Genomic DNA, 24,125 nt, shown 5'->3' on the forward strand with positions numbered 1-24,125 from the left:
TCAAATTATGCCATGTCAAATGAGGTCTGATTAAAAATAACATCTGCGATCACCTACAGCCAATGAGAGAGCAGTATTTACTACTGTGGGTACCTGTAAGCCAGCGGGAGGCTTGAGGAGAAGTTAAATGCGCACCTTTTCAGTTTATTTGGACCCAAGAAATTGAGAAAAAAACTACTGGGCATTTGCCAGGAGCACCTGTGTCTGTTTGATGTGTCATCTAAGCAATACGCACAACCGGGTCGAAGAATTAAAAAAAGTTTAGGAGAAATTGCTCCCTTCAAAGCCAGGTGAGCAACATTTTCTAGCCCACCAAAGGCGTCTTTCTCATTATGTAGTTAATAACAAGATGTATATTACGTGACCTAGAGCTGCAAAATTAATCGTAAAAAGATTGCGATCTTGATTCAACCCTCTATACGATCTTAATCCAGCATTTCTAAAATTCTGTCAATCATATTTTCAAGTTCAGGAGAGAAGCAATGGTGGCCGCACAAGTCTTCACATTGTTTTACATACATTGATCAGCAGCGTGGACACCTCCAAATGGTGTTGAAAGAGTCACATGCTGTATTTATATGATATAATTTACCCCAAAAATGTCATTTCTGTCTTTATGTAATGTATTTGCGACCGCAAAATCACACGTGAAGTGAGCTGACCATCAGCTGTTGCCACAGAGAGGGCGGGCGGGCGCACACGCCTCTGAATGAAGTCTACTTTAGTGAACAGAACCTGCATAGGCTGTGTATAACAGGTAATAAAGTTGTAAATGGCATTCAGTTTGTGGCACAGAGTGATCGTTTGAGAGCCACGCGGGAAGTGAACCGCTCTTAGCAGTGAAAATAAAACCGAAAATGCATACATTTTTGCCAGATGTAGCTGACTGATTCCAACCAAAAAAGTATTCAAAACCTGCCGAAATGCAAAAATACCCACCCAGTCTTCTGTTTTCACGAAAATCACATCAGTGACCGAATTTAAGCAGAAAATGACAGATTGTAAGCATATGTCTCAAACAATAATTCAACATCAGAATTATCATCAGCATTAATGACGAGGACAAATCTAAAGTCTGTTCAAGTCCACCATTCCAAGTCTATACAAAATTTAGCATTTTAATCCAACAGGAGACCTACACAAAGCCTATTGCTCTTTTACCACATGTTAGAGAATAAAAAAAATAATAATAGCCCACTCATATTAACCTTTATTTTATATCTACAGAATAGTGAGAAAATCGTGATTTTTATTTTAGGCAAAAAAATCGCGATTCTCATTTTAGCCACAATCGTGCAGCTCTAATGTGACCTTGCATTGTTTCCATGTCTTCTCACGTGTGTTTGCTTGTGAAACGTAGTTTCGGTGATTCTTTTTATTTTAAAGTCATGCAGTGTGAACCACCCTGTCGCCGATACATCTTTGCAGTGTAAACAAACCACAGACGGATCGCTAGCCCAGATAGTCATGCAGTGTGAAAACATCCGTGACACGACTAGTCTGAACTCGGCATAAGTGTGAACGCGCTCTGACTGGGAATTTTTCTTCTGCGTTCACACAGAGCAGCATTCCGGCAAATTACTGAAAATGTTACAACGTCTCTTTCCGTAAAATTGCCGAAACGAATTTACCTGTATTTTCAAAAAGGGCCTGTTCACACATGATCCCTTTCCGGAAAATTGCCGGTAACTTTTCAGAAAGGTCTGAATGTGTGTAGAGTAGCTAGTGAAAGTGTTTGAGCTCAAACGCATCAAATGAAAAGAAAATAAGAAGTGTCATAAAGGGGGTGGAGCATGTCAGATACTAGAGAGAATTTGATTGGTCAAGATTTGATGAGAAGCTTAAGGATGAGGTGACGTGAAAAAAATGTTGATCGATTTAGGCAGAAGTGACAAACTACAAGCTATAGAGGTTTTTTTCAGTTTTATACTTTCTAAACACCAATTTTGTTACTGCTTTTAAGTATACTAGCTAATAGACATTCTTAAAACTAACAAACAAAAAATAACCTTACAAAAAATAGTATCTTTTTCCCTAAAAGAATTTTGTGTCATAAATCTATTCGTCGATCACGCTGCCAGTGTCTTTTTGTCTGCTCTGTTGGAGGCAGGGCTCAGGCTCAATCTCCATACACACACAAACTAATAACACGTGCTATCTGGGGAGATTGCGTGGGCGGAGAGAGCTTCACTTGTGAGTTAATTCAGCGTGATTTTGCCAAATCACAGTTTTTCTGACTGCAAGTTAATCGAAAATGAATTGTGACTGAATGGCAATTCATGTTCCCTTTAATTAGGCTGGATAAATGGGATAGTGGCCACCCTACAAGGCTATAGCCATCCTCAGCCACAGTGTAGCGCTGCCACTGACTCAAATATATGCAGCCATTAAACACACAGAAGAATCCTGCCTCACAAAGTATGTAAATACTGATAATACTTTTTAATCGTACTATAGTAAAGTATGTTAATCAATTATGGTAATTCTACAGTTGCTGGGGTACCTGTTAATAATATAAAGAAATGACCCAAAAGTGAACTGAAGATTTCTATAAATATATATAATGTATATTATATTACACTGCAAGCAAGAAGGTTGCTGGTTCGGGTCCTGGCTGGGTCAGTTGACATTTCTGTGTGAAGTTTGCATGTTCTCCCTGTGTTCGCATGGGTTTTCTCCGGGTGCTCCGGTATCCCCCACAATCCAAAGACATGCGGTATTGGTGAATTCAACAAACTAAATTGCCCGTAGTGTATCCATGCGAATGAGTGTGTATGAATGTTTTCCAGAACTGGGTTGTAGCTGGAAGGGTATCCGCTGTGTAAAACTTATGTATAAGTTGGCGGTTCATTCCGCTGTGGCGACCCCTGAAAAATAAAGGGACCAAGCCGAAGGAAAACGAATTAATGAATGTTTACTGTATAGACTGTAAATATGCTTTAGAATTTATCAGTAAAATCTATAGTTAAAACTTTGATATACTGTAGCATTCAGCAACTAAGGAAATATAAATACTATAATATTTACAGTATAGAAATAATTATTCCTTATATTTATATAGCGCTTTTTCTGGGCACTCAAAGTGCTTTACACATAGGGGGGAATCTCCTCATCCACCACCAGTGTGCAGCATCCACAAAGTGACTCAACGGCAGCCGTTTTGCGCCAGACCGCACACACCACACACCAGCTGATTGGCGGAGGAGAGACAGAGTGATAAGCCAATTATGATATGGGGATGATAAGGAGGCCATGATGGACAGAGGCCAGTGGGCAGATTTGGCTAGGATGCCAGGGTTAAGCCCCTACTCTTTTTTTTTGAAGGACATCCTGGGATTTTTAATGACCAAAGAGAGTCAGGACCTCGGTTTAACGTCTTATCCGAAAGAAGGCGCTCACTAAGCAATATAGACAATAATTCTTATTTAATTTCCAGATTTCACTCACAAAATATTCAATCCCGGTGAAAAATGCGCAGCGTAATTTTATTTCAGTTCAAAAATTTGCTTCCAAAAATTCAAACTGCAGGAAAAGGAATAGATTGCAGATTGACGATCTCCAGCTGCTTTTTCACTAGCAGGTGGACCAATTTAAGATGTTTAAACCAGTAATTAAGTGAGGAAAAAAGCTAATAACAGCACAAAAGTAGCATTTAATATGGTCAATGTCAAACAGCTAAATTTGATTCACTGAATTTATTGAAGCGAATTTTTTGAACTGAAATACGGTGAATTGAAAATGGTCTTTTGAATATTATACATTATTGAATTTTTGAGTTTGAAAACGTGTTTCCTTTGACTACATTTGTTCTCCTAAAAGGGAAAAACTTAAGCTCAGTCCCAATTCTATTTTTGTACCCCTAACCCTTCCCCTAGGCCCTTACAACCGAGGGATAACGGGAAGGGCTTCAAAATTTACCCCTAAGAATTGGGACAGCACTACAGCACCTGCACAAGTCATCAGATGTCCTCGCAATCTGATTATTCATATGAGATCATACGATTGCGACTGCTGTAGTTATTCTAGTTACTTTATTTTTTGGTAATTATCTTCTGGAAATCACTGAAGACATATTATGTTATCATAATGATCTAATGTGGCAGTAAGATTGTAACAGTACTGTGCATTTACACAGTGGCCATATTCATCCATGTAAACACACCAAAAACAACAATAACATTATAGCAGATACGGTTAAAGCCCATTGGCAGCCACTAGACTTTTCTGACTGGGTATTCCAGTGTCATAGAGTGTCAGAATGTTGTGGCACTACTATACAGAAGTTATTATTATGGATTATAAATCATGAAATTTAGCGGTTTTTATTGTAGCGTTTTTTTTTTTTTTTTTTTAAACTATGATGGTAAACCATGAACACAATTATGAATATATTAAAACATGTGTTTGTTTGTTGTAAAAATTCGTAATAATGACAAAAAAAACTAATTTGTGGATCTCTTTACTTCCGGGTGCAGCTGTGACTGGTGTATTCTTTGAAATTTTCTTACCCCTTGGTTTCGAGTGTGGTCCTGAAAAATCTTTGTTTGAAGGGGTGTATACCCCTTGCCCTTAGCCCTACGCCTTCAAGCTAAAGAGAATTGGGACACCACTACCCCTTCACAGGCATGCACAAGACAAGGGGTAGGGGTAAAGGGAAGGGCTAAGGGGTAGAATTGGGATTGTGCCTCAGTTTAAATGTTGCTTTACATTAGTCAAATGCTATTTCTTAATTTGTTCTCATTTTTATTTTTTGATTTATTGATTTCTGTTATTTGTAAAATTCTTACTTATGTTCAAATGCCAAAAGCTTTTTTTCACTTATTTTTAGGTTGAAAAAGAAAGGGACTATTGTTTGTTTTTTTACTATTATTTTGAGCTGTATTATTTGGTTACTAAGCAGCAATAAAAACATATAAAAAATAAGGAGTTTTCATGTGATTTACTTAACTAGTAGTGTTTTGAAATTAATGAATTCATAATAATCAAGATAACCATGATTCTTCCCATCCTGAGACTATAATCGTACAACCAAAACCGATAATCATTGCCTCCCTAGTTACACTGGCGTTATATATAAATAGTCTGGTGTCATGAAATGGTCTTAAAATGACAATAATATTGTTAATCACAATAAATTTTGGTATCATGGCTGGTATACCAGCCTGATCTCACGAGGAAACTTAAGTATTTTACGTTTTTTCAGTTTAGTGGCTAAATTGTACGAATTCATACAAGTTCAGTCGTATGAAAACGTACAATTTTAAAATGGAGGCGTGGCACCTAACCCCACCCCTAACCCCAACCGTCATTGGGTGATTAGCTAATCGTACTAAACTGTAGGTATTAGATTGTACGAATTCAAACGAATTAGCCACTAAATCAAAAAGTTACGAATTGCCGTGAGATTGCGTTGGATATACTGGCCTCCCATGCTGAAATCACCACTTTGAATCCCAATCTGAGTTTAAATACCTGAGAGGTTACATTCACAATATTCAGATGTTTCTGTCTGACATGTTCAGTGGACCTTTATCTACCAATTCTGCCCCACCGCCCTCTTTTACAGCCTCTTTCTCTCTCACATTCTATATTTAATGGCCCATATTGTTTGTCTTTCTTTCTAAATATCTCTTTCTCTTCAGCTCCAGCTGTTTATTAGTCTCTCATTCCTGCGAGAGCTCTGCTTTGTTTTGTACGGCCAGAGACTGAATATTTATTCAACAGACAAGGGCTGTAAAACCCCAAGAGGACAGCATGTTTAAACAATGCCATAATTCATCTTCACCCAGCAGTTTCGCCAGGCATTTGTTGAAGCTGACACATGCACTCTTGGTCAACCACTTTGCAGTTACCATGCAATTTGGGACCTCATGTCCCAAATGCTCAGATTTTGTTAACAATAAATGGCTGATCAAAATTACATACAAAATACTGACGAAGATGTCTGTTGGCTAGCTTTATTCATTTACCCTACTACCAGGTTTTCTCTTTAATCAAAGTGACACACAAGTGCACATACTTAGTCAGTTGGTCAGTATTAAAGGGAATGTATCATTGCTAAAAAAAATGCATATTATCTAGAACACAGGTGTCAAACTCAGTTCCAAAAGGGCCGCAGCTCTGCACAGTTTGGTTCCAACCCTAAGTAAACACACCTGACCAAACTAATTGAGTCCTTCAGGCTTGTTTGAAACCTACAGGTAAGTGTGTTAGAGCAGGGTTGGAACTAAACTGTGCAGGGCTTCGGCCCTCCAGCAATTGAGTTTGACACCCCTGATCTTGGAATGTCCAAGCTGTTATTTTTTTCATTAAAGGGTTATAATTGGTGCCATGCTTAAAGTAGTGTGTACAACTTGGGTACATAAATGTAGCAAGCTAAGCTAAAAGCTGGCAAAAATAGCTTAGCTGCCAAAAATAGCTTAGTGATCAGAACAGTAGCCTGAACATTTTTTGCAGTAATTTCTTTTGTGTGAGGGTAAAAAAAATAAAATAAAGCAATAAAAACAAAACCAAAAAACAACAACAACAGACTAGTTTTAAATGACATGAGAACGAGCAGATAATGACAGAGTGTAAGTGAACTTTCCTTCTGATGGGTGTAGTAGTTAAGAGTAAATAATAATTAAGTGAAATTGGGATGTTGAATCAAATCCTCTAATAATACATCTCTAATGTTATTTAGTAGGATAAGTATAAGGTTCGGCAGTTGAGGAATGGTGTGGAATTGGAGAAAATGACTTTTAAACCACATTTGCATTGAGTAGACTTTGTGAGCACCCACAGCAAAGCTTCAGCTGGGCACAGATAGCAAAGCATGTGATGTTTGTTGGTTAGATCATCCTACCGTACCATGTTAGTGAACGCAGGCAAATGCGGCGCAATCCTCTAGCCGTATTTGGTTTCTGGGTTTCGGGTCAGGTGGTCTATCCTCCGCCCTTAACGATTGTAACTTGGGGCTCTATAAATACACTCACTCCTTCACTTCCCCATCCCCCCTTTCTATATATCTTTCTCTTCTGTTGCATTTCTCTGTCTCATATGAACCTTTACACTTCATCTTTGAATGTTTGAAGAAAAAAAAAAAAATTGAAGAACATTTGACTTTGAAGACCCTGCTGAAAAATTCAGCTTAAACCAGCCTAGGCTGGTTGGCTGGTTTTAGCTGGTCGACCAGGCTGGTTTTAGAGGGGTTTTGGCCATTTCCAGGCTGGTTTCCAGCCATTTCCAGCCTGGTCTTAGCTGGTCAGGCTGGAAAATGACCAGCCAAATCCAGCTAAAACCAGCTTGAACAGTCTGGTTTAAGCTGGATATAGCTGGTTTTGGCTGGACTCCCAGCTTGGCTAGGCTGGTCAAGCTGGTTTTAGCTGGTCATCTCCCAGCCTGACCAGCTAAGACCAGGCTGGATATGGCTGGAAACCAGCCTGGAAGTGGCCAAAACCCCTCTAAAACCAGGCTGGTCTACCAGCTAAAACCAGCCAACCAGCCTAGGCTGGTTTAAGCTGGATTTTTCAGCAGGGGAATGCTAGAAAATGCATGTTAGTTCTGTAGCCTCAAAACCTGGAATATAATTAGCATTTTCTAGCCATGGATTCCCTCGGGAATTTTAAAACATTTTTATAATACTTTTCTTGATTTATGTGTGTGGTAAACGCTCTTAAAGTCACTTTCACATTTTGTTCTGCAACATAAATTATACAGTCATAGCTTAAAAAATATGAATTTTTGGACAAATTTCCTCCCACACTCCGTGGAAACTGTTGACAAAATAGCCATCTGAACTGACCTACAAATTGACATCATGAGTGAATGACTCTATGGGGCTGCTTACACCTGCTCACTTGATGTGTTTTTTCTGATCAGCTGATTTTGAAATGGACAGGTGCCCTCCGAAATGCAATCGAGACAAATATACCTCTGATCGCTCGAACACATCAGGAGGTGGTCTGAGACACATTCCAGATGAAACTGGACAATTAATATGTCAAATATGTCGACCAATCACAATATGTCGACCAATCACAGAGCTTGCGCTACGGGTCTAGTTACGACGTGTAGTTACATATTTTGAGTGGTGTGCATCAACGTCAGCTTCAGCTATGGCGAGGGCTATGTGACCGTGTGCAGGCTGGCCGGAGCATATTCATGCCCTTGATGCAGAAGTATAAATCAGTATTTGTGTTGGAGCAGGTTGAAGGAAAATTCAGCTGAACATTGTCCCTTTGTGGTATTCTGTTTCATGCAATAATATCCAGCTGCAGACCCGCAGAACCACACACGTTTTAGGCACACACAATCTGGCACACACAATCTTGGCAAACCATATATGGCAGGGTTCAACGCTAAGGATTTTTTTATACGGGTCCGATCGGGCCATTGGTTGAGATTTTTACTTGCCCTGCCAAAATTTTCACTGGCCCCACCAAAAAAAACTAAAAAGTTAATAGCTATTTCTTCGCGACATATTTTAAATAGTGGCAAAATTATGCCTGTGAATCTAGAATTTAAACATTTTAAATATGTTAATAAATGTATAATGAGCAAAATTCAAGATTTTATGCAAATGAAGCAAATACTCAAAGCAGTATGAAAAATGTGCTGGTGTTTTAATGCAATTCTAAATAATTTTTATAAAAATGGCTTGCCAAACTGACAACTGTTTTATTTATTTATTTATTTATTTTTCAGTTTCTTAATTTTGTACCCATGTAATTGTCTGCTTCTAAGACTTTAGAAACAGACGTTTTCTTTTAGCCTCATTGTTTATTTTGCCGCCATGTTGCCATCTTTTCGCTGTACTGGTTGTTACCAGGTTACAAAAAAAAAAAAAAAAAAAAAACGTGCTCATCGTTACTGGCCGATAGGGGCCAGTAGCAATCCTGTCTACTGTCCCGAGTGTCTTTCACGCTGGCCCCGGGCCACCGGGCAGTCCTTATTGTTGAGCCCTGTATGGTTACGACGGATGTTAATGTTATTAACGTCTTTTTGGACATCGTCATCAATATATTTTGATATATATGGTTAATAAACATTGCACACAATAACCAATAGTGTTCACTTTACTTTATTTCACAAATATTGTGATCGAGACGCATGAATGGGGAGCGTTGTTTCCGATTGCCATATACTACTAAACTGATGTTTTCTATCTGTCATCATATATGATCAGTCATCGGACAGAGTCATTTTAGCAGGTACTCGTTTGCTGGCTTTGCTGAACAATCTAAATTGGACGGGTTTAATTTATATAATGGATTCATTTATAATGAAGGAAATAATAGCAAGTTATTATAGGCAATAATTCATTTTATTTGTAATAAAAATATTTTTACATGTAATAAATGCATAACACTATATCAATATTTTACTCAAGCGATTAAATAGTGTGTATTTGCTTAATTTTCTTATAACTTTTTAGTCAATGATTTCCCACATTTAATACTGTAGTAATTTAAAGTAAGCAATAAATTGTTTTGAAACCAAAATTTAGCAATAGAAACAAATTAACTATTAATAATTAATTAAAAATAAATAATAATAATAATTATAACAGCTGTGACAGTTTGGTAAAAGATGGTAATTTATAATCAGATAATCAGTTAAGATTATCAACTCAAAACTATATTATATTGTTTAAATGATAAATTATAGTAATTCTTTTTAATGTGACACATTGCTGTTTGCTTTTTTTATATTTTGCAACAAAGTGATTTTAACCAAGTATGATAATAGGCTATTAAGATCCTGAATTAGTTTATTACACTTAATCCTACAATTAGACGGTCTATTATGTTTTCTTTGTGTATGTGGACACGTGAATAAAGTCATAAATTTCTTTAACCATTTATTTTTATTTACATAATTTGAGTTCAGAAACAGCAGAGATGTTAAAATGATCGTTACGATAAAATAATAATAATGACTGAAATGGGAAACCATATCTGTGAAATTCAATAGGTGCCGATAATGCTCTTAAGGAGTTAGTTAGTTACCATATATGGTTTGCCTAAATCGTGTGTGCTAGATTGTGTGTGCCTGAAACGTGTGTGGTTCTGCGGTTCTGCAGCTGGACATATCTCGTTTCATGTGATAAGATGCACCTGTGTGAATTCCCATTTACATGTTTTATCAACTTTTCTTCAGACAACCCAGAGACAGAAGGAAAGGAGCAGAATGGTACCAGAACAGCAGGCACTGGGGAAGCTGAGACGGTCCATCACACGACAGATATTTCCAGAGATGTGCAGGGAGGGTCAAGGACACCATCAGAACCCAGTGATCCTATGATGCATTCAAACAAACTGGAGATGATCCAAAAAGAACAAGTCAAGAAAAGCCAGGTCCATAAAGTTGTACCATTTTCCGGTTGGATCGTTCAAGATATTCACAACTTTAGTCTGGAGTCGAAGAGAGAAAATGAATATGTAAGCACTTACTGTATTTCTGCCAGCATACATTTCTAAGACAAAGCATGCGATTGTGTAGAGTACATTCTATTCCCATTCTCCTTGTTTGTGTCTCTCTACTCTGAACTCTTCATAAGTCTGAGATTTCCGGTAATTCTGTGTTCTCTCTGTCTGTGTGTTTGCACAGGGCCCATGTCGTCGGGAGATGGAAAGTGTTATGAAGCAGTTAAAGTTCACAAATGTGCTGAACCCAAGACGCTTCCGCATTCCAAACTGTGACCAAAAGGGTTTCTACAAGAAAAAACAGGTAATTACATTTTACCCAAGCGCTTTGACTTTTTTTTGGCAGATGCTTTTTATTTACAGTCCCTTACATTGCAACAATTACAGGGCCCCCATGTGGCTAAGTACCTTGCTCAAGGGAGAAGTAGCGATCCTATTTTAGGCCATCCTTACCTGGGATCAAGCATTCAGCATTTGTGTTATCTGCACAGATTCTCAAGCTATTATTGTACCACCATACAGGTACACAACGATAAGTAACTGTCATGGCAACTGTCACAACAGTATTGGGATATCTTGGGTTGAGGCCTATTTATATGTGCATGCTGGTTCTTGAAAGTATGAGTTGTTTCTACAGTTGACGAGGTGCATCAGTGGGTCTGAACAAGAGAAGGTAGTTGGTGGGGGCAAATGCAATTCTCGGAAAAGTTGTGAGTCAGCCACAACCCCCTATTAAGAGCATGAGTCAAAGAGCCTTGTCTGAATGGCCCTAATGAGTTTGGGTGAATTTGGGGCAAACAGATTATTTGTTGGTTTTTCAAAATGGAAAACCACTCTGACGGATACCACAGTGACCCTGAAAGCCTAACAACAACACTGTGGCCACTATGAAAAGGACATATAGAGAAGGAAGGGTTTCAAAAAAAGGACGAGATTTATAATCTGTCTGAAACACACGTTTCTAAGGTGCTGCTTTATGCTCAACAGAGGGGGAGTCTGTATCTGTAGGAGTGCACTGGTTAGTTTTGTGCTACATGTGACCTTAAAGGATCATGATGTCAATTTGTCAGAGGTTTTTTGCTGGCTAAACCAGCTGTTCTCTAGGGCTGGGTTCTCAGAATGGAGAAAATGTTATATGTTCAGATTGGATAACTCTGGAAACACTTGCAATAGTGTGCATGATCATTAAAGACAGATTCATAGTGGCAGCTGTAAGAAACTTTTTTGACCACAGATATCGTTTTTTCCTATCAATCACCCACAGCTTCAAGGCTGGTTTATACTTCTGCGTCGAGTAATTGGTGTGACCCACGGCGCCTGCCTTGGGCGTAGCCGTGCATTTATACTTCTGCATGCTGATTTTGTTGCTCTGTAACACTTCCGACACACTAGCTGGAAGGTAGGTTTTTATGTTCTAGTTTCTTCACCGCTGTTTTGCTTTTTCTGAACGTAGCTTAAAGTACAAGTAGCTAGTAGGTCAAACTTGCTCATTCAGCGGCGGGAACCGAAGGACTTGCAACAACTTTAATCATAAGGTGAACAAAAAAAAATTTCCAGCTGGAGCTTAATCACTGGACTCAACACTTGTAAACACTCGCTCCATCGGGTCATCCACACTTGTCACAGCTACTCAAGCTACCTATTACTGAGCTTGTGCTATGCGTCGTTGCGATTTGTAGTTACAATTTTTGAGTGGTGCGCGTCAGCCATTGTGAGTGTGTTTCAATTTGCATACTTATACTATGCCCTTAAAGTATGTGAAGGAAAATATATACATTTGAGTGTGTAACAAAAGAGTATGCAAGCTTTGGGATATACTACTTTCTCGTTAACGGATCGTTGTGTTGCTTAGTTAAGAGCCTGTCAATCATCCACATTTCTTTCATGTTTAATTTCCTTCCATATGTGAAGTTTATTCATAAACTAATTTCGATCACAATCACGTGATTATGATTGAACACGGCTGGTTCTGCATAGGCATGCATGATTCACCAATCAGGCCATTCCTAACCCACTATAAAGAGCCAGGGTTTTTTACTACAGGCATCTTCGATTTGAAGAATCCCCCCTTCCACCTCACCTCTTCACCTTTCCCTCCATAGGGCGGCACGGTGGCCCAGTGGTTAACACTGTTGCCTCACAGCAAGAACGTCACCGGTTCTAGTCTTTGAACAGGCTGGGGGTCATTTCTGTGCGCAGTTTGCATGTTCTTCCCGTGTTCGCGTGGGTTTTCCCCGCGTCCTCCGGTTTCCTCCCACATTCCAAAAACATGCACGAGTGAATTGATCAATCTAAATTTAGCACTACAGTCAATCTCTCATCCTGCAGCATACCTCTTCATAGCATTCAATTTTTAGTCATCAGTTCTTACCAAGAGGGAGTTGTCGAGATCTACCTGAGCTCAAAGCTCCCCTCTCGCCCTGCAAACAGGAGGGAGCCCAGGGCTCAAGGACCTTTTGGACTCAGGGCTCTCTCCCGGGACAGCATGCCATACTTGCTTATAATCAATCATCAGCTAAGTGTGAGCTCTTGAATGGAGATTCAGCAGCAAGTTAATTCGAAATACAAGTCTTTCATGCAGAGAAATCTCCTCAGGTCTTTAGATACTTCTGCATTCAGATGTTAATGTCCAAGCACTTCTTTATATAAGGTCAGTATTGTTGTTGCAGATGAAATCGAACACAGAAAATGCGATTTTTAAATATTTTCCAGTGGGCTAGATATTAATTAACAGTCATACAAACATCTTTACCGAAGCCTCTATACTTGACGGTTGGTCTCGCGCGTCCATCATTTTTGTAGTTATTTACATTTTTCACGTGCGTTCGTAGTTGTAATTGATTTAACATCCAAAACGCAACTGTACTGTGGACAGTATCAGCGGTTAGACTATGGATGGTTCTACACTTAAAATTTTTATCGGAAATGGTAAACCATCCGGGAAGCTTTGGCATACTCGTTTCAACCTACTACGATTTGGGACATACTATTTCTATTTTCAAATACTGTTTAGGATGGATAGTATGCGAATGGGGACGCAGCCATATTTTTGACTGGTAAGCCCAGAAGTTCTCCTCTCAGAAAATGATAATAGGTTCAGGTTGGATATCTCAAGAAACATGTTCAACAAACCCTGGAGGTGAGACTTGAGGGTGATGAGAATGGTTGAATCTAAGAGAGATTCATAGTGGCACGTGTTACAGACAGCATTTTTGGACACAATGTAAGTGCAAAACCTGCCTTGAGACATTTCCCTTCCCTCGGTACCTTCCTCTGTATGATTGTGGCCATTTAAAAGCCATGGTTGAATGAAAGGATGTTGGCTGGTGAACAAATCTAGCAATCAGTGTCTATTAGTTGGTTTTACAATGCCTCCAAGAGACATAATAAACTAGCAAAAAGACACTTGAGCAAAAACATAATAAATTAAAAAGTTCTTACAGAAATAAACTAGAGTGTGTTTGGAAAGATCAAACCCCTTTGCTCGGATATCTGGTAATGATAGAAGAACATCTGCAGGACAGGCTGTGTCCAAACATGAGACTGTGCCTGATGAAGATCAAGCCGATCAGATTCCCCTCCAACGGTCTCCATGTTAAATTGCTTTGCTTCCATCGTGGTAGTTTGAGCCGAAGCCTGAGTCTCGGTCGACCCTGAGATTGCAGTCATTCATTTTTATTTTGGCATCAAAAACAAACACGCACAAACCCCTGTGCATACATACTCACACAAGTGAACTGTAGATGTCCTGGGTGCCTGGGGGTCCCTCCACTCCCCAGAATAAGATCTGTAATGAGAGCATTTGTGTATGTATGTGGGGGCATGTGTGTCTGAAGGCCATTCCCGTGGAGAGCAGAGTCCAATCTGTGCTAATTTTAGCCTTGATTATATGAATTGGCTCAGTGTGTTAGTAGAGGCCAGGCATGCCGGCCCCAGTGCCGCCAACCCCTCCCCTCCCGATTCAGATGCACCTCTCACCCAGGCTACTGTACTCCTGCGCTGGGCTGGAGGTTTTGCTCAGCCCCCTGATCTCTCCCAGGGCCAGGCAGTCCACTTAAGCTTTCACGCTGAATAGGATCTCAGTGATGCGGGTTGAGAGACTAGAAGAGAATGCCAGGCATGCTGGGAATGATCCCGAGTGCAAATGCTCTCACTCAAACATCTATCCACCGATACGGTCACCCATACACTAAAAACAAACACACACTTGGGCTTTTCCAAGATAGTCGTCTTAGACTATCAGTTTCCTCTCATTCTGACTTAAAGCTACATCAATATATATTCATACTTGGTATCTGTTTAGTCTCTATGTTTGCAGTTGCACCACAATGACTGTATAACGATCACATACTCTGCAGGCAGCGTTTATTCCAAATGGCATGCAACCTAACAGGCACAAACCCTCTTGGACACATTGCTTGTTCTTATTCAAATGCAGTTGTTGCATTCACATATTGTGTATGCGTGTGTATTTGTGTGTGTGTGTTTTATGAGCTTGTGTTTACCCTGTGGCTGCTTTTAATGCCCTTCCGCCTTCCTGCTGCCCATAAGGGCATCATTATGGGCCAGTGCTGACTGAGGCTTGCTTTGTGACACACACACACGCGCGCTCTCTTTCTCCCTCTCTCACATACAGATCCGTTGCAGCCTTCAGAAATTGCCACACTAACAGGGGTTTGTCTCTCATCCAATTATTCAAACACATAAACATATGCAAAAATGCAGTTATTAATTATCAGGGCTCTATATTACTTGAATGTTTGTACGCTATCGTAATGTGAAATATTTGCAATTCATCTTTATTTTTATAGCGCTTTCACCATGTAGATCGTGGCAAAGCAGCTTAACATAGAAGATCTAGTAAATTGAAACTGTGTCAGTCCAGTATTCAGAGTTGAAGTTCAGTTTAATTTAGTTCAGTGTGGTTTAAATTTCACTGCTGAAAGTCCAAACACTGACGAGCAAATCCTCAATGCGCCCCAAACCAAGCAAGCTTCACCAATTGACGAAAGTGAAGTAAAAAAAAATACTTTCATTTTCTTAATGGGTGCAGGTTCCAACATGAGTTTGAAACTCTTTTAACTAGGCATACAAATTCTAGCAACACATTATTTCATAAATCCTCATCATTAATTGTTTTACATTATATTATTTTGGAAAGAGATTTTTGACTGATGAGATTTTAAGGTACATTTAGAACCCAAAAATTGTCTTCTTGCTCATTGCATTAGTTTTGACAAATCATTGATTTAATTTGAAGAAAAGCTCACTGTGTACGATGAAAAACGTAATCATCATTAGTTCCCCTTGTATCAGACAGAAAGCATCCTGTGTCCCTGTACAGTCTGAATGGAACATTCCCATAATACATAGCAGCTCAGCGTGAGCAGTTTTCTGCAGGGCTTAATTTGTGCCGGAACAAGCAGGATCCGGATCCACCTCCTCTGGAATTGGATCCAGCACCTATTTTAGTGGATCCTCAGCTCATACGCCCCTGACAGCTAGAAATTGATGCAATGACCATATGTTTAACAAAGAATAAAGTATAATAATAATGGTCTTTTAATATAACATTGAAAAATTTGCCATAATGCACTAGTTAAAGTAAGATTAAAATTTATGAAAATATTCTACCGAGTGTACATATTCATAAGTGAGAATGGTACTACTTTATTTTGATGGTCCATTTGAGTATTAGTAGACTGTCTGCCTAATATCTGTTGATACTGCTTCTTCAACAGACATTTAACTGACTATAAGATACTCTGCAAGTACATGTCAACTTATACTGACCATAAACCAACCTAACAGTCTAATCTAACAGTATAATCTAATGAGAATTAGTTGCAATGTAACTTAAATTCAACAAACGGACCATCAAAATAAAGTGTGGCCATGACTAAAACATCTTTTTAACTTACATTCCACGCGTCCTCAATTATCCATCACCAGTCCTTGTTCCGGGACTTTATTATTTAATTAAACACTGGTTTCCTGTACACTTATTGTTTCTCTTTTATTCTTACACAGACGTAAACTCATAACCAACTGATCAAAAAGTATTTGGAAAAGGATATGTTACTTGTTTAGGCAAATGTTTTTAGTTTAGAGCAAAAGTGGGTGAAGAGACAACTGAAATTGAAAGGATGAGTATAACATTTGAAGCAGCCCCTTGTGGAGGCCAGGTTTCATTCCCAGACTGCTCTTGTTCTGCTTGAGGTATTTTAATTTGGTACTCTTTCAATAAAACTGCTTTTGATCTCTCCCTCTCTCTTTCTCTTTCTCTGACTCATCCACTTTTTCCTTGCACAATGTCTGTTTATCTCTTGCCATAGCTTTCTTTCCTTCTTTCTTACCTCCACATTTTCCTTCATGTCTAAAAGAATGGATTTTGACTATTAGATGGACCACCTGAGGATACGTATGTGGGTGTGCATGCTTGTATGTGTGTGTGTTTGTTTTGCCTGTGTAGTATAATAAGCTCCAGATGACTTTGAGTGTATGCCAGTTTCCTAAAATAGTCCTAGCAGCTCTTTAACGGTTCTCGGCAAATATTTTAGCTTGGTTAAATTCACCTTCGTACTTTCAACTGTTTTTATAAACACAAAATCACAATTCATTCGGACATTTAGTTCAATGGAAAACTGGGTCATATGTGTATGTTTGTAAATTAACAAGTTGTCAAAATTTATAAATAGTTCGGCTTAGTAGGTGACTGATCATTTTAAAGTCAGAATCATTCATTCATTAATTTTTTTATTCAGCTTAGTCCCTTTTTTAATCAAGGGTCACCACAGCAGAATGCCCTTGCAGCTGCAACCCATTACTGGGAAACACTCATTCACACACATACACTACGGACAATTTACCTTACTCAATTCACCTATAGCACGTGTCTTTAGACTGTGGGGGAAACGGGAGCACCCGGAGGAAACCCACACAAACACGGGGAGAATATGCAAACTCCACACAGAAATGTAAACTGACTGTGCCGAGGCTCAAACTAGAGACCTTCTAGCTTTAAGGCGACTGTGCTACCCACCGTGCCACTCCAGTCAGAATCAAACAGAAGTAAATATTGTTCCTCTCCTATCTTGATGTACATCTGATTGAGTTAAAAAATGTACGGGGGTACTTGATTTCATCCATTGGGAACTGATTGGATCGTTAGAAGATGGGTGTTACTAACAAAATGGAGAAAGATTTGAATGCCAGTTATGGTCCATCAAAATCACTTTTGGTACTATAAGATACCTAATGATGAGATCAAGCTAAATTTAACAGATGGAATTGTATCTTATTCATATTATAAGGCAGGGCATAAACGAGGCATACTTTCTTCTGAACCACAGAAGACAGTTTTTTAAATTAATTTTTCTTACACACTTACTTTGAATGGCAGTCATGCATTCTTCCAACTTAAATGCAATGTTTGACTTGCACATGTCTTCAAATTGCTGCTGAAAGAGAGAATGCATGAGAGAAGCAGATGCATAACTATACTCGCTTATTATTAGCATGTTTTGATATTTAAGGTTAAAGGTGTTGGTTATTTTTAGATAATTAAGTTTTCTTAGCATTTCAAGAGTTTCACTTAGCTTATTATTGATTATAAAGAACTCATAACATCCTCGAGCCTGGGGATCCCTCCCATTTGCGGGGCGAGAGGGGAGTTTGAGCTCATGTAGAACTCCCCTGCCTATTCATGGCTAATGAAAAATTAAGGATTGCTAAGGAGAGTTATACTGCTGAATAAGAGCTCATCTATGGTGCTAATTTGGTTTGGTCAATTCACCCATGTTGCAAGCTTTTGGACTGTGGGAGGAAACCAAAAAAACCCAGGGGAAATCCACGCAAGCACGGGGAGAACATATAAACTCCACACAGAAAAATAGACTGGCTTGTTAGAGATTTGGAACTGTGACATTCTTGCTGTGAGGCAAGTGCTAACCACTGGGCCGCCGTGCCACCCTATCAAGGAAAAAGGGAGGAGGAATAGGGCTGGAAGGGGGGATTCTTGAAGACAAAGATGACTGAGGTGAGAAACTGTGCTTATTTATTGTGAGTTAGGAATCCTACGATTGGTGAATGATGCGTTAGCTAAGGTGGGACCAGCTGTGGTCAATCATGTAGCCTGCTTGAGGACTGTCCAATTCATAAGCTATATAGAAATGGTCATTATGGGTAGCAAAAATCTCTAAAGTTTTTATAAAGTATTTATAAGTAGCTAACAGTGTTGCTCAAAATCCTGCTTCAATTCTGATCAAAACATAGAATGTTATCTGTTGTGTATTTTCCTAATTGGGTGGGGGGCAGAGGGGGGTGAGTGCAACTGAGGCTAGCTAGTTGACTTGTGTAGTAGACTTGCTGAGACAAACTTTCTCTTTCTGGACCTCAAGAACCACTCTAGAAACATAAGCCTTGTTTGTGCATCCTATACCAGAGATGCTTGTCTGAACCTCGCGTGGAGTAGTATGAGTAGAAATGGAGGAGATACACTGGAACCATGCACCTGCTGGGTGTGAGGTTTTGGGTATGAGTGAAACTAAGGTCTGCTAGTATCCTAACCTGATTTCACCAAGTAGGACAGCAAGTAGGAACATTCCAGTCCAATCAGCCAATCAGATTTAAGGAATATGTTTACCGTTTATGTTAAGTTTAGGTTTATCTAGTTCTACATAAGTGTTATCCAACTATTTTGTCCACTGATTTTGGAAATAATTCACAGTTATTGTTGGGTTAGGGGTTTGGAATAGGTATGGAATACATTCTTTAACAAAAATTATGTTCCAGGATCAAAATAGGTGATAATCCAGGATTGCATCGTATTTGTCAAAATCATAATGTGCCTTCTAGTAAGTGCTGTGAAAGCAAACCTTACTCTAATTCATCCTTGTTGTGTGCTTGTAAAGCAATGTGCCTGGGCTCCAAGCTGACTGGATACGAATCTTCCTTGAAGTGGTGCACATAGAACTGGAGAAATTACATTGGAGCTCTGACCTGAATGGGAGTCAGGTTTGGGCAAAATGGTGTAATGTAGGCCAGCTATTCTGGGCCTGAAAATGCATATTCAATTATGTGGTCATTAGTATCATTGTGAGTGAGTCCCATCAAAGGTACTTCCAGTAATTTTTTTTGGCCTTGTGGAAAAAAAAAATACAAAGAATTTGTTTGTACAAAATATGAAAATATTTCAAAAGATTTCACTAGCTGTCCCTCAATTCTCACATACACTAGCCCCCCTCATTCCATGATGGGAAAGTCGAACTGCTATGCAAAGTCTTCTCCAGCACATTCCAAAGATTCTCAATAGTGTTAAGTTCTAGACTCTGTGGTGGCAAATCCATTTGTAAAATGATTTCTCATGCTTCTGAACTACTCTTTCACAATTTGAGCAAGATGAATTCTAGTATTGTGATCTTGAAATAGGCCCACGCCATAAGGGAATACATTTTTTTTGTTGATGTAATAACATTGTCATATACTCGGGTACTCCACTGTGTTCATTCTTTAAGCACATAACGTTGCTCTACCAGACCTGACAACTGCAGCATCCCCAGACCACAGCACTGCCCCCTCAGAATTGAATTTTAGGCACTGGTCAAGATGATGATACTTCATCTTCATTGCTTACAGTATCAACCTTGATTTGTCCATCACTAAGCAGGGTAGAATCTAGACTCATCAAATCGCATGACCTTCTCCAGAGTCAAACCTTTATCTTTCCTAGAAAATTTCAGCTTTTTCCCAGATTAGCTTAGCTGATAAGTTGCTTTCTTAGGGCCAAACAGCTGTTTAGTTCCAATATCTTTGGTAACCCTTTGGGTACATATCTTCTTACGTTCACTATTAAAGTAAGTTTTACTGTTGTTGTTTTTTTAAGTGATCGCCAATCTCCATCTTTCGAGATTTTGTCCCGACCACATTTTCCATTTTTTAATAATACATTGGACAATCAACCCAATTTTAGTAGATTCAGTAGATTCTTCCTAAACATTTTCCCTGCTTGATGCATGTCATAAGTTTGCCATTTCTGAAACAGATAGATTATCGATTACATTTTTACAGATAGATATATTTTCCATGACCACAGGATATGCATTCCGACCTGATTGTTTAAGACACAGCTGTCAAACTCAGTTCCTGGAGGGCCGCAGCTCTGCACAGTACAGTTCCAACCCTAGTTAAACACACCCAATCAAATTAGTTGAATCCTTCAGGTTTGTTTGAAACCTACAGGTAAGTGTGTTGAAGCAGGGTTAAGTTTGACAGCCCTGGTTTAGGACACGAGGAGCTATTCTATGCAATATTTAGGGTTAAACACCTTGTTGTTGTTAGCAGCTGAAACATCACCAACATCACTCATGCCGCAATTACCCAATGGGAGGCTCTTACCCATTTGGTTAGTTATATCCCGGTGGACGATTTTTTGGATGGGCTGTGTACTTCCCCTTGAATACCCTCTGGTGTTCTTTCCCCCAGTCTCTTTTCCTCTTTCTCTCTCTGGCTCTAGTATTTGTGTTACTCTCTCTCACCTAAGTGCGATGCAATGAGAAATGTGTGTTTATGCCACCGTCTCTTCCATTTGGAGCATGCTGTCTGTTTTGCATATACTCGTCCAAATATCATATGGTTATGCATTTCTTTTCCTGTCTCACCCACTCTCCCCACAGTGCAGTCCATCCAAAGGCCGCAAACGAGGTCACTGCTGGTGCGTGGACAAGTACGGACAGCCTTTACCCGGCTACGATGGAAAGGAGAAGGTCCACTGCTATAACATGGAGACAAAGTGAAGGGGAAGGAGAGGCAGAGTGGTGGAAACAGGGAGACAAAGAGGGATATCTCCCCTGAAGAACTACATGAATACAAATTCAAAAGTGCTGTCCCAAAGCTGACCTCCCACTTGTATGCTGAGGCATGGACTCACGTGACCAGCAACTCACTTTACACTTCAGGAGAACGAAGAGAATAAGAGGAGGAGACAGAGAGAGTGTCAAGTCTTCTGTTTTTTGGACTCTATCTTAAGGGGGACGTGTGAACATAGTCAAAAGTACGAGCGAATTTCAGTAACGACATGCTAAGTCTGAGCATATGTACTCTTGTGTATGTGAGGGACATTGTGTACTTGTTCTGTGCGCATAGGTAGCCTCTCTCTTCTGCTACAAGCGTGTGTTGACTATCTGCCATGACTATCAGCGGCTCTCTCTTAGTCCCAATTCTTGTTTCTGCCCTCCTGGTGTTGGGTCGTTTAAACAGTGGCACTAGGCGGCTCTAGCCATAGACTCCATCTGAAGCACAAGCACTTCATGCACTTTGGCCCCTCTTGAACACATACTCCAGGCCAACAGTTTGATCATCCATTTAAAACAATTTGACCAATTGCAAACTATTCTACAGCCGGACATACTTAGACGACTTATCTGATGCAGAGTGGTTCGATTGTTGTCAGAACAGCAATGATATGCCCCTAAAATATATCCACAAGGGCATTATCTCACTTTCAAAACATCATGAAGCACTTTGAATATTTGATTTGTACTCCAAACGCTGACTATCATTGTCCTTCACATTTCAAGGCCTTTGCTGAAAGCATGTATCTTGCGTGACGTCGTTTTTTTATATATGGGTTTGAATGTAACCATTATGCTACAGTGCCCTGAATTACCGCTGCGAAATCGGTGAAGCTATGGCAGTTTTTTTGATTCAATGCCTTAACTAAACTCATGCAAAAATGTTTAGCTTAATGGTGTGGGTCGTCTCACCCTTTGTCTCTCTCAATATCAGCAATTCACCCCAGTAGCAAAGCTACAGGATAACCAGGACTTGTGTCGCTGTCTCAAAACTGACCTCCTGAGAAAAGACTTGAAAGGTGGAGGGTGCCAGAGAGGTAGCCCACACGTTAGCTTATTAGCATAGCGTCGACAGAAAGCTCAACCCCCTACCAAACAGCTACACAAAAGACAAACAAAATGTTTGGTGCTACATCTCATCTGACTTGATTTTGGGGAAAAGAGCACACAGTATGCTAAGCTATTAGCCCTTCCTTAACTGTACTAGTGTCTTGTATTTTTTTATATCAATATATATTTTGTTTCAGGCCAGCTAAATGTCTAAAGAGGCATGTGAACTTTATGCTAAAAAAGATTATTTATCCAAGAAAGAAATATAAGCTGATCCAAACTATGTCTTTGAGAACAATTCAGTGACCCATTGATTGCACAGTAGTGAAAACATAGAGCTCAGCATATTTTTGGGAATATAATCACTAAAGTCTTTTGTTTTAGATTTGTTGTTGATCTACAGTGTGGAGAACGAGGAGTCTTTTGTTAGCTTAGCAACGAGGCTGTCCTCGAATCAGTTTGTGTAAAACTCTAGGTTTAAATCTTCAGGTTTTGTAGGCCTTCAATGGTATGAATTAAGCTAAATCTAAGCTTAACTTTAGCTAATCGAAGCTAAACTGAGCTAAAGTAAAGTGAACGCTAAGAGTAAGAAAAGCTGAGGCCAAGCTTGCGTTTCAGAAAACATCAAGGTCAACGTTCAAGCTAGTTGATCTTCGAGAAAGCTTGCTACCCTCATTCTGTGCAATGCCAGGGTCACTTGCCCGCAAGTCACCTTTAAAGATCCCTCCGTTCACGGGTAATTGCTTTGTTGTTGTTGTTATTGTTGTGTTTTATTGTTTTTCATTTCAAATCATTTTGATTCTTTAAAAAGCTTTTTATGTTACTAAACTAGAAATTATACAGCTATCACTTTCTTCAAGAAAGGAATTGTTTTGTTCAAATATAATTTGTATTTAATGCCTTTTTTTTTAAATAAAAATTGTAAACGCTATTCTATGTACAAACTGGCAGGGTTTAATTTCACAGATTCCACTAAATTAATGAGATTGTTTGCCCTAAAATGAAAGTTCAGTTCATATAGGAAAGCAGAAATGGACATCTTTTGTGTTCTGAGGAATGAAAATATACAGGTTTGTAATGGCAAGAGGGTACAGTAAGTAAATGGTGACAGAATTTTTATACTTTTCATACAGTCTCATATAATACGACCAGACCATTTGCGATTTACTGGATAACCAGTTCTACCAGAACGACTTTAGGAGGCAGATAAACGTTTGAACATTTATTTTGAATTATTGTGAACATTTATTGTTTGTTACGGTCCTTTCATAAAGTCCTTTGGAGAAAGCCCCGTCTATTGACCTTATTCTAAAATGCAGAAGTGCGCCTGTTTTCACGATTGTCTTAGAACTTCCGATTCAGTCGCCTATGGGAGAAATGACTAGGAATAATAAACAGCAGAAAACGGTCAAACTACTTAGAAAAAAACAAATGTTTGCCTGACTATACAGAACAAGTAGAATAATATAATAAGAAAATATCAAATTGCAACATCAAGCAGCGTAACGAGCAGTTTTTAATGTCTAAAAATGAATGGAAGTGAATGAGACCGGAAGTCTCAAGCCAAAAAGATTCAAATGGCAGCGCCCACTCGTCGGCGGAGAATAAGGTCAATAGTGCAGAACTCTGGATGAGCTGGCAGATCCTGCCTGAAGATGAAGGCAGGGCGAAACCAACCCCCTGAGTGGAGACAAGGCCGACCTGGTGGTGGTGATGGGGAGGATAGAGGGAATCTTCCGCAACGTCACCTGAGTACAGCGAAACTGATTATTTAGATGGGCTTATATATAGCTTGCTTGATGTTATAGGCTGACGGGAT

The 24,125-nt window shown here is 39.3% G+C and overlaps 3 protein-coding genes across 6 annotated transcripts in view; 2 read left to right on the forward strand and 1 right to left on the reverse strand.

The window, feature by feature from the left end:
• Positions 1–23,237, forward strand: part of igfbp3 (insulin-like growth factor binding protein 3) — a 29,036-nt gene extending 5,799 nt beyond the window's left edge. Inside the window, exons 2-4 of one of the 3 annotated variants that reach the window (XR_015517523.1) lie at positions 10,141–10,421; positions 10,591–12,786; positions 18,075–23,237. Coding sequence is in view for 1 of the 3 variants with exons in the window: in NM_205751.2 (NP_991314.2) it covers positions 10,141–10,421; positions 10,591–10,710; positions 21,080–21,199 (521 nt within the window). In the remaining 2 variants the exon portion in view is untranslated. 3 annotated transcript variants of the gene reach the window in all.
• dsc2l (desmocollin 2 like) overlaps positions 1–24,125 on the reverse strand; it is a 1,349,056-nt gene that overhangs the window by 819,704 nt on the left and 505,227 nt on the right. The gene's annotated exons all lie outside the window — the stretch shown is intronic.
• Positions 1–24,125, forward strand: part of tns3.2 (tensin 3, tandem duplicate 2) — an 817,627-nt gene that overhangs the window by 235,812 nt on the left and 557,690 nt on the right. The window lies entirely within an intron of this gene.

The sequence above is a fragment of the Danio rerio genome, chromosome 20 (assembly GCF_052040795.2).
Source record: "Danio rerio strain M-AB ecotype USA chromosome 20, GRCz13ab, whole genome shotgun sequence".
NCBI lineage: Eukaryota > Metazoa > Chordata > Actinopteri > Cypriniformes > Danionidae > Danio > Danio rerio.